The sequence below is a fragment of the Euprymna scolopes genome, chromosome 38, assembly GCF_053919585.1.
Source record: "Euprymna scolopes isolate OS-2025 chromosome 38, ASM5391958v1, whole genome shotgun sequence".
NCBI classification, from domain to species: domain Eukaryota; kingdom Metazoa; phylum Mollusca; class Cephalopoda; order Sepiida; family Sepiolidae; genus Euprymna; species Euprymna scolopes.
In genome coordinates this window covers 35138943-35151032 of record NC_136519.1, presented here as the reverse complement: position 1 = coordinate 35151032, position 12090 = coordinate 35138943, and the positions used below count along the sequence as shown (strand labels likewise).

Sequence of the window (12090 nt, the reverse complement as noted above, 5' to 3'; positions counted from 1 at the left end):
TCCATGCCATCTCAGATGACTCTGCACTCCCATCGCAGATTTGCACATCTTGAAACAGATGTGACATACAAATTGAGCAATTTCCACTGAGTTGACTTCCTCTAGATGTGGAATGTTATTCCTATGAACAATCGTATGTCTTTTCAAACCAGCACTACACTTGCAAACTTTGCTGCATATTAAACAGATCGTTTGGTTCCGACTAATAGGCCCAAAGTTGACCTGAACAGGAGTTTTGTGCGACTTAAGTTGGTTGACGTTATCAGCTTTTGACAAAAGCACTCGTTCACCAGTGTCGCGTTTCCAGATCTGTGTGTAATGGCTAAGACCATCAATTAACATCAATTAAACCTTTACGAAGCTCTCCTTACGATTGCTACGGGCCTGCTTTCTTTCCTCAAAGGCATCAGAAATTTCACGTACAAGCTTTCGCCACTTCGGCCTTTGCAGAGTAATTTCTTTCAATGTGTTGATGTCAATTTAAAATACTTTCAAATTATTCTCTGTAGAACCCCTGAACCTCTTCCTAGGCCTGTGTTGAGGGGGCTTGTCATTTTCCAGCTCCCCGTAAAAAATTTGTTTTGGCAGCCTACAATCTTTCATTCGAACCAGGTGGCCCACCCAATGCATGTGAGATCTGATTATTATCAGGTTCTCAACACTAGAGCAACATGCTCTCGCAAGGACTTCAGTATCGGGTACTTGTGCTTATCACTTGACGTTTAAGATAGGTAAGCATTTTTGGTGAAATCGTTCAAGCCATTAAATGTGCCTTTGATGCTATGTATCCGATGAATACAAGAGTGTGGTTAGCACACAGGTCTTGTAAACGCAACTCCTAGTCCTGTCTGTGATGCCACGATCAGACAACACTCTATTCTCCAACCTTCCAAAAGCTACGGGTGCCTTCTGAATTCGTTTGCGGATTTCAGTGTCGAGAGAGCCATCCCTAGACAGAGAACTACCAAGGTATACAAACGAATGAACTACTCCTACACTACTACTACAGACCATGATGTTCGGCTCCACGTATGACTGGCCCGATGCAGAGTGAACATTATCTTTGTTTTAGACAGATTGATCCTCTTACCAAAAGCAGTGCAGGAGTCAACAAAGCTATCCATTATATGCTGCATATCAGTCTCAGTGTGCGACAAAAACACAGCATCGTCTGATGCAGCTTGGTTACGCATTACATCTTCTAAGATTAAAAATGCGACCTGTGGTTCGAAACTTAAACATGACACCCTTATCGCAATACCAAAATGCATGAGCAAGTAGAGCAGCAAAATATATAGAGAAAAAAATAGGGGAAGGAATATCACCTTGTTTGATGTCCCTTAGCAGTTCCTTGAATATTCTAACAAAGGTTAGAGGACACCCTACTTTCTCTAGGATAAACCAGAGAGCATCCCTGTAATGGTGTCAAATGCTTTGGTCAGATCCACAAACACTTGATATAGCGGTATCTGTTGTTCAATGCATTTCTCCTGGACTTGCCGGGCTGAAAAAAACATATCCATAGTTCCTCTGCCAGACCTAAAGCTAATTTATTACTCTGGAATAGCATGAAGACATACATCATCCAGTAACCTGTTTAATAGAAGTCTTGCGAGAACCTCCCTAGCAGCTTCCAAAAGCGTAATCCCACGGTAGTGGTCACAAACATTCTTCTGTCCCTTTCCTTTAAACAGGGTCACCAAGACACCATCAATCCAATCCTGTTGAACAGACGCACCTTCCCAGATTTCCTCAACAAAACCAAGGATAGCATTAGCCATATTCACACCTCCAATCTTAAGAAGTTCCACCGGAACACCATCCAAACTAGGTGCCTTGCTACCACTGACTTGTGCGATAGCACCTAAACCAGTTTAGGCAAACGATCCATTCTGAATATGGTATCACATTGTGGTAGGCTATCAATTGCATTAGCATCTACTGCTGAGGGATTGTGATACATCAGTAAAGTGCTCTTGCCATCTTTTCATGATACTTTCTGGATCCTTAATGACAACAGAACCAGCGGAGATATTCAAGAGGTAGAAGAACCAAATACTTGGTGCAGGAGTCCATAAAATTCCTTTGAATTCTTTGTGTCAAACGCCTTTTGGTTCTATTATATTCATCCACCATTCATTTTTCATTTTTCTTAGCTCACGATGCAACGTGGCTTTGACCTCTTTGTATTGTCGCAAATTAGTTGTATGATCAGAATGATCTTCACGAAGTAAAGATTCAAAAATTGTATGTTTATTTATCAGCAACTGAACTTGAAGCCAAGAACTTCAGCACCAGCAGATTAAACCTGAGTTTTGAAATTCACCCATATAACATCAAATGCAAGATTATCAAGCTTTTCCGCCATACTCCTTTGAACTTCAGGCAATTTTAAATTGCCGACATCAATACGGCTAGGCACCTTAACGCCAATATGACGAACTTTCTTACGGGTTCGTAAATTAAAGTTTCCTCTGACCAACTAGTGATCGGCGTCACATTCAGCACTGCGCGTGACACCAACAGTATATACATCTCAAGGTTGCGTTTTCGAGTTATGATGAGTTATGAGTAAATTCCAACAGCATAAATTGAATTTTAGTCCTTTTTGGGGATACATTTTTGTTTTCTTCCTGCTTACATGAACATTAGCCGCAGGAGACTAACCAGTGATAGTATGACGGACAATTTTTGATGCACCTTTTCTATCACTTTCCCAAGACTCTGGGTGAGCAGTGCTCTCCCTGAATAGGGCTGCTAAGTCATAGTCACGGAGTTGGCCTCTGTCATATGAAGGCACAACAACGATGTTAAGATAAGGTTCTTGTCGTCTCTGTGCAGATTTGTGACTGTGTATGTGCAACAGGGCAGGTCTGTACACGTTGCCACTCCTCCATCGCCATAGGACTTACAATAGAAATGAAATACAAATAAAGATAAGATATAAAAATATAAGAGATAAAAGATAGACCTCAAATAACATCCGTACATCGTTGTATTCAAGTGGCAAGCGCTTGTACGACACGAGTGCAACTCTCCAAGTCCCCGCAACAATAACCCAGTGACAAGCCATTGCAAAATGACTGGTAATTGCTTTGACCGCAGATTTTTCGTAAGAGTTTCCTTAACTGGGACTTAGGTAGCTGGGCACCAGAGCATAGTCCATACGCCGGTGAGTCATGAATGCCGCCGTCAACACGGCCTAAACTCCTCTGGAGGTTTCTGTCAGGGTTTCCTCACCCTTAATCTTTGGTTCAAAAACCTTATCCCACAATGCAGTGGGAGTCCGGTTTTCTGGCGCTGAACACTCGCCATTCACCAGAGCCCCGTTACCGTAGCAGAACTCACGACGTGCACGTGGGTATGATTAGATTGGGAGAAGCTATATATGACGCTAGAGCCTCTGTGTGCTTTGAACACACGTCCGCACCAGTCCTTGAGCTCCATATATATATATATATATATATATATATATATAATATTTTTAATTATATAGACAAAGAATACATAGCTGTTGCACTGGACATTCTAATGTTTTGGAACAATTGGTTTATTGAAAAACCAAAAGCACCTTGACAGAAATGAAACATGTGCTATTCAAAGTAGTTTATGAAAAATGGTTTATGGATATTTTATAATTCCCACACATAATCTTTCGTGTCGAACACGAGATATAATTTATTTACAGGCACTGACGATAGGAACTGACAATTAAATGGAGTGACGTTCTGCTAGAAACCAACCAGAAACCAGAATTGCTCCATAAAAATATTGAAGCTTTAAATATTCCCGCACATGCTTTTTTTTTTTCGTGTCCAACAAGAGAAGGAATTTGCTTTTCGTCTGCGAACAGTTGCAATCCGACACTTGTACAAATCGACTAACCAACGGAAAAACCTATTCTTCATCTTCATCTTGGTTTTTATAAATCAAAGCTACTCCGATTGACGACTCCCATTATGGTTGGAACAAGATGTTTTTTTTCTTTTCTTCTGAAACCAAAAATGCATTTCAATGCAAAAAACGTACATTAGATTATCAATCAAATAATGCACGCACACAATGCCGCATTATAAACAATGGGTAGAAAGAATAGTAAACGATTAAGTCAAAGAAAATCTCGACATGCATTTGTTCAAATTGGATTTGGTATTTAGTTCTCTCCCATTGCAAGAACTTAGTCGCTAGGGTCGGAAAGTTGGATAGAGAAGTCAGCGCCTCAGAGGCGGGGCACTCTGACCTGCAAAAAGTGCTTGACTAGCTACGTCGGCATTCCCCGGTGAGTGCGCATCAGGCGATTGACAAACACTAACCCTTTCTCAAAAAAAAGAAAAGGCTGGACCTGGGAATTTAATTTCCACTGCAAAAACCAACAGGAACCGGGTTATTATAGGAATGGTCTAATCTCTGTTGATTTTAGGGGCCCAGGATAAAAATCCCTGGCCGAGAAGTGATTTGAAAACCGCTATGTTCTAGTTAACTTATTTTATTATCCTCATCTTTGTTAATTGTTGTTTTACGACGTTTCGTCCAACTATTGATCTAGCCTTCGTCAGCTCTTGGCGCACTGGATAGAGACATTGAATCTCTACGGTTCCAGGTGAGCATTGTCTGAAGATAGCGGTTTCAATCCTACCCAATGGCCGATGAAAACCGGTTTTCTTTTTTTGTTGCAGACAATCTAACAATTGGCCAAGATAGATAGGAGCTTTCTATTATGTGCGAAAGTGATACAAATTCAACGAGCAAGATCTGGGATGCGCCGCTGTACAACTAATGCTCTCTACCGATCCAAGTTCTGACAACAGCACTCTCAAAATGTAAATATGGACGGTTCAACGCTTGAGGGGCGCACGCAGGGTGGTTAAAACAAAGTTTCCGGCCACAGTTATTGTCTTTGATGTGGTTTTAAATGAGAGCCACATCATATCACTTCACATCTTCGAAATCGGCTTGAAAGTCAACACCAAAGTGTACCTGGATGTGCTGAAGAGAGTAATGATCGCTTGGTGCAATCAGGTGACCACATGAAGACGCTGGGTGTGGCAGCAGAACTCGGCTACGGCCCACAAGTCCAAAGAGACCCAGGGTTGGCTTCAGAAGGAGTGCTATGGCTACCCTTCTCTCACTGGCCCCCTCCTCCCTCAGCCTGAACACGCTGAACTACTTCTTTTGGTCATATGTCGAGAACATCACCAACATGACCTCCCACAACCCCAAAGCAAGCCTTATCGCCGCCACTCGCCAAGGATTCGCTGAACTACCGCCGGCGCTTGTGGAAAAGGCATGCTTCCAGTTCCGGACTCGTATTTACCTGAATTGATTTTTATCAATGGAAGTTTTAAAATAAAGCTGTAGTGTTGTTTTCTTTCTGGTGATACTCTTATCGTTCCGCCCTGTGTTATGTACTAGTGATACCTGTGGAAAGTCCACAGAAGCGTCTGTCATATGTAAGATATTGTTGCTGAGAATTCTTGTGAATAGAGACCCCACAATATTATTATAAGCCTTTTGTTAAAACTGTAAAAATGTTTATCTAACTAATATGGTTAATGTAGTGTCAGAATATATCTGGTTATTACGGTTTATCTCCACTATCCTTGTAAGAGGACGTACGTACGTTAAAGGTACTACATTATCAATGTATATATTACAACTGTATTAACCTGCCCCACTGAAATTTCACAGTAGGGGTGTTGATATTGCTGAACTTTGTTCATAGTTGCGTGGTGTTCAGCTATAACCAATTAGATCACGTAAATTCTGCTTTTCTTTTTTTTACCTCGTCTCTCTTTCTCTCTCTTCCCTCTCTCTCTCTCTCTCTCACTCTCTATTTCTATTTCTCTTTTCCCCGTCTTTCCCGCCTTCCTTCTCTTTCATCTTTTAACTACTATCCTTTTTTTGATTATTAGTATTAATTAGTGACAGGAAGAGAACTTATTTTTGTGAGAGAAAAGCTCCTCCTACTTTCTTGGAGATGCGTAACAATAAAGTATTAACCGGATAATTATGTATTCGATAAAATCTATTCGAAGTACAATCCAAAGATACGCATATGATGAAAACTTGGCTAAAATCAAGGGGCTTTCCAAAAGTAATACCTCCTATTTTTTTATACCACCAGAATGGTTTAGAGGAGATATGTAAATTACATTGTTGTGATGACTGAACTTATGCATTCATAACCTGATAGTTTGATCTCTTTATTGCAGATATTGATGGTGTGAGACTCGAAGAAAGAAACCCTTGCCATGGACGTGCGTTGGAAGCAGAGATAAATCATTGAATTCCTGGCTAAAGTGTATGCAGAATGGTGGTGACTATGCAAAAGAATAAATTCGCTTGTTTTAATGGTAACATTCCTGTCTTGGGTAGATCTTGTTTTAATGGTAACATTCCTGTCTTAGGTAGATCTTGTTTTAATTGTAACATTCTTGTCTTAGGTAGATCTTGTTTTAATGGTAACATTTCTGTCTTAGGTAGATCTTGTTTTAATGGTAACATTCTTGTCTTAGGTAGATCTTGTTTTAATGGTAACATTCCTGTCTTAGGTAGATCTTGTTTTAATTGTAACATTCTTGTCTTAGGTAGATCTTGTTTTAATGGTAACATTTCTGTCTTAGGTAGATCTTGTTTTAATGGTAACATTCCTGTCTTAGGAAGATCTTGTTTTAATTGTAACATTCCTGTCTTAGGTAGATCTTGTTTTAATGGTGACATTCCTGTCTTAGGTAGATCTTGGTAGATCTTGGTAGATCTTGTTTTAATGGTAACATTCCTGTCTTAGGTAGATCTTGTTTTAATGGTAATATTCCTGTCTTAGGTAGATCTTGGTAGATCTTGTTTTAATGGTAACATTCCTGTCTTAGGTAGATCTTGTTTTAATGGTAACATTTCTGTCTTAGGTAGATCTTGTTTTAATTGTAACATTCCTGTCTTAGGTAGATCTTGTTTTAATGGTAACATTCTTGTCTTAGGTAGATTTTCAATTTTTGAGTTGGAAAAAATAGGAGGCGTTATTTTGGAACGACCCTAGTATATTAGTTATATTGTTAGAGTACCATGATCAAATTTGTTTTGGCTTAAATAACAAAACATTCTAAGTATTAGTCATATACGTAGTATTAGCTTTGTGCAAAAATAATGTCTTTTTTCTTTTACTTGAATTTGAACGTCAAAAACCATTATTTTTGCACCCACCTAATAGATATATAACACGACTATGCTGTTTTATGAGTATGATTTATATTCGTACTAGCAGGTCGCCCGGCGTAGCTCGGTCGTAAAATACGCATTAATATTATATTTTAATTAATACAAAGTTCTTATATATCATAAGCAGAAATTCTGTAGATATTAAAAGCAACGTTAAATTCCTTTTGAAAAAAAAATGAACTAAAAGATACTCGAAAGAAACTGAGACAGTTGTATCCAAGTATTATGTTTTTTATCCGAACAGTTCACTTTTTGTAAGTCAAAAAAAAAATACTCGAGCTTAGATCGAAACCAAAACCCAAAATACAGTGAGTAAGTGTCAAAATAAAAACGCTTACAACGGCTAATATGATCCATTTTACCTATTAGTGACAAATGTATGACAGTTATTAGTATTTATCTGCTTTCCCACTAAAGCAAAATGTGACACGAGGTCGTTTTTAAAGTGGGGTTAAACCAGCTCCCAGAGAAAAAGGAAAAAGGGGCAGTCTGGTTGAGTCCAAAAATAGGAATTGTCCCAGTATAGAGGGTTTCCTCTCCATTAACTGTGACAAATTACCTTACATGCAGCATCTGCAGAACAGATACTACAATTTGATCCCAGCTCGAAGGCCAAGGACAACAGAAAAAAGGCGAGCCTAACGTGTATAACATAAATAGTTGATTACTAAGTTGGTAACATAAGATATAACATGTATAACAGTTATTATAACATGTATAACAGTTATTATAACATCTACTCGAATCTTGGACTTCCAGTTTATTGACTTTCATGGCTCTTGCTGGCTGCAATGTTGTATGGCAGTTTAAGTAATTATATATAATATATATATGTATATATATATATATATGTATAATCTTTTTAGATAATGCTTCATAATTTGAAACAGTTATTCTCGTTTTCATAGTTGGTGTTACGAAACTAAAAGATAAAAATAAATAATATTTTGAAATTCCAGATGCCACGCAGTTACACGCGCATCTACTCTTACAGGAGGGTATCCATTGTCTCTTGAGACTGAACGGAAGCATCGTAAATATCACGAAAATGTTCATTGTAAATTCAGCTTTTGACAAATTCGAATATTTTTTTTAATTTGATATTACTGTGTTATATTATTATTTTAACGAATTAGGTCTCATTGTCCTTTAAATAAGACAGCATATAATTTATTTTTGAAATGCACAAAATAATCTCCTATATAATAAAATAACTGCAGAAATTCCCCACTGGAATGAAGTATCGTAGATTTGCAACAACAGATGCCACATGCAAATTCAATATATATATAGCTCCATAGCCAATATCTTATGTAGCTTTCGAACACCTTCAAAGACACATTTAGTCGTTATAATAAAATGCTGCATTGCATCTTACGAGCAGCAATATCAAAATCGCAACATTTTTAGAGAAAGGAGTTCCTATTTTTCTCTCTAAATATTTAGTCTTAACACTGCTACGAGTTGTCACTGGGACCAGTTTTACAGTTTCCACAGATTAGTGTGATTACACCGATCGTAACTGGCCTATAGATGCATAGGCATAATATAATCTTTCTGATTTCCGATTCATAAACAATAACGGCTCCCTCACTAAATTCCGGCCATTCTTATTGGCTGCACTCTGATAATTCTCATATTCTGGAACCCAATTCTACGCTTCATAAACGATCGATTACTAAAAGTACAATGTGACTTCTCTTACAGACTATTACTTCGCACACCGTCAAGTTCGTTTCATGTTTAGGTCATGACTGTCTTGTGTGTGTGTGTTTTGCACTTCACAATTCGCTGAGTGTTTCCTGTAAACAGTACAAATGCTCAAAATATTGTGCATCCCCCAAGTATTGATAACATGTACAAAAATGTACGTCTGAGGTTCTTATTATAGTCCGTGCAGGCGTTTGTTTGTGTGCGTGTTTTAAAAAATCATCTTTTGTTAAAACAATTGCAAAAAAACTAATAAGTGTATATAAACATTACAGAATGCAACTTTTCGTGAAATAAATATATATATATTCAGTAAATTTACAGTACATTTTTATTTTTATTGTATTTCTATTTATGATATTTCGTTCTCTAAATAAAGTCCTTCTAATTGTGTATTCTAACCATAGTTTAGTCATTTCTAGGGCTAGGACAACAGCATATTCTTTTCATTTCTTTGATTCTCGAGTGTGTATCCATTGATATATTATATGCCTTTATATAGATTGATGTGGTTCTCAGATGATTAACTGTATCTGTGTCGGATATATACATTGAAAAGAATATGCTGTTGTCATAGCCCTAGTCATTACACAAAGTTCCAACTTAATAATAAAAATCTTACATACCCTGGAACATAGTGAGTTAATCAGAGGGTTAGAATGTGTAGCAGAAATAATTGTTTAAAATACTGTTATAACTGTATGTTATTTTTTAATCTAAGAATATAATATGACTGAGACAAACTAAGATTTATCTAGATTTAAGTATCTAATCCAGAACACATTTGTTTTTTTTTTTTTGTTTTTTTGATTTTTTCAGGCAAGAAATCTTCGATCGATCCCAAAAGTTCGCGCGCGCTCTTCTTAAAGCAGGTCTTAAAAAGGGAGACCGTGTCGCCTTCTGCGTTTCCAACTGTATCAACTGGATGTCCTTCGATGTAGGTATCATGCTGGCAGGCGGTGTACCCGTTCATTTGCTCCTTGGTGCTGCAGACATCAAGGTTGCCCTTGCTGGATGCTCTGCGATCATTCTCGATGTCAAAGAACGATGGAATGATTTCATGTCCATTGCTCAGATCCACGAACAGGGAAAAGTCACTAGCGAAACGTGTCCCTCTATGAAACTAGCAATTGCTGTGGAGGCCGGAAGTCGACCACTTAACGCCCTGCTAGCGTCAGAAATAATGGCGGAAATCGATACGCTGGATGCCGAGAGATTCACAAATTTTCCTCTCGTAGATCCCGAAGATATCGCGTTCATTAATCAAACTTCTGGTACGACCGGTCACCCTAAACAAGTCCAACATTCGCATTTTAATATAATCAATTGTAAATATGAGTCGTCGAACAAAGTATGGGATATGAGTAAGACCGTGATGTACAACAGCCGTCCAATGGCTTATATTGGTGGCTACCCAATCTCGTATTTACATCACGGAATTAAAATCATTACTGGAAATACGGTATTCTTAAAAGCTACCCAAAATTTTGAACTAGTTGTTGATATCTGGCGGAAAGAGAAATGTAATATGGTCGGCATTGCCCCGCATGATCTTAAAGATTTAAAAGATTTCGGTTTCCGTGTCGCAGTAGTTGCTACCGGTGGTGATATGCTAACTAAAGAAATGATCAAACACGCTTTTGTTTTTGCCGACAACGTGTCAGTCGGCTATGGCAGCACGGAAACCATTTTAATATCGTTGAAATTATTTACAAAGTCCAATATCGATGATCATATCGAGGGGATGCTTGGGCGACCAAGCCCTGGTGTTGAAGTTAAGATTGTCAACGATAAGAATGAGACTGTGGAAATTGGTGAGATGGGCACACTGTGCACCCGTAGCGCCTGGATATCAAAGTCCTATGATGACGGCAGCTTAAATGGCTCGCTGAAAAACGGCTGGTATCATACGACAGATGTTTGTGTGATGCTGCCAGGAGGGGATCTATTGATGAAGGGAAGGACGTCGGATTTTATCATCAAGGGCACCGTAAACCTGGCGATAAAACTGATTGAAACTTACATAGATCGCCATCCAGATGTGAAGAAGGTCGTAGTGGTCGGTGTACCGGATCCTAGTTGCGGTGAGGACGTTTGCGCATGTGTTCAAATCTCTTCGGATCGGAAGTTCGATAGCAACGAATTAAGAATGTTTTGTGAAAGCAATATGCCATCTTCAGGCAGTTTTGATTGGGTTACAATGGTACCGAGCTACTTCTTGCAGTTCGATGACTTTCCAACAACGGAAAGCGGGAAGTTGGACAAGAGGAAAATAAAAGAAATGGCGATCAAACAACTTAATATTAAACATGCGATAAACTAATAAATCGTACTTGACTATATAATAATTAATCTGAATTATTTGTATAGATATGTACAAGCTTCGCTATATTGTCGCTAAGTGAAGATTGTACATGTCTATATAAATAAATATTAGTAATTATAGCTCTATTAATTATTGAGCACTATTGTATAAAACCGGTGAATTCTCTGGATTTTTATCTTACAAACACATTCTTACCCCAGACTCTCTATCTATCTATCTATCTATCTATCTATGTATATATATATACATATATATATATATATATATATATATATATATAGTAATTTATAAAATATATATGGCGATTAAGCTACACTGAATATTCTGCGTTTCATCCAACTATAGGATTCGTCAGGCTATTATGCGCATAAGCCTGACGAATCCTATAGTTGGATGAAACGCAGAATATTCAGTGTAGCTTAATCGCCATATATATTTTATAAATTACTAAATAGCTCTACCTACGTATTGAGCACTCTTGAAGTAAATACTTAAAGTTTACGCATAAATCTATACTTTCGTATAGTAAATTTATGTGAATAAATGAAATAGTTATATATATATATATATATATATATATATATATATATATAATCTTATTGAAAATTAATTCAGATTTTCTAAAAATCATTATAAACCTAAAAAGAAGGTATACAAATTTTCAATTGTCCCACAATAAGTACAAATAAACTTTGTATATATATATATGTGTGTGTGTGTGTGTGTGTGTGTGTGTGTGTGTGTGTGTGTGTGTGTGTGTGTGTGTGTGTGAGCAACAATATACAAAGGAAATTAAATGATGCATACTAAAATTAAAATGATGCAAAAACAAGAAATGC

At 37.7% G+C, this 12090-nt stretch overlaps 1 protein-coding gene across 9 annotated transcripts in view; it reads left to right on the top strand.

The window, feature by feature from the left end:
* Nucleotides 1-12090, top strand: part of LOC145263133 (putative acyl-CoA synthetase YngI) — a 146110-nt gene that overhangs the window by 89764 nt on the left and 44256 nt on the right. The window contains exon 3 of one of the 9 annotated variants that reach the window (XM_080120082.1): nucleotides 9745-11453. The exons of the other annotated variants lie outside the window; for them this stretch is intronic. Within the exon in view, the coding sequence (XP_079976208.1) occupies nucleotides 9745-11248 (1504 nt within the window). The 3' untranslated portion in view covers nucleotides 11249-11453. Of the gene's footprint in view, nucleotides 1-9744; nucleotides 11454-12090 lie in introns of those variants that run through there. 9 annotated transcript variants of the gene reach the window in all.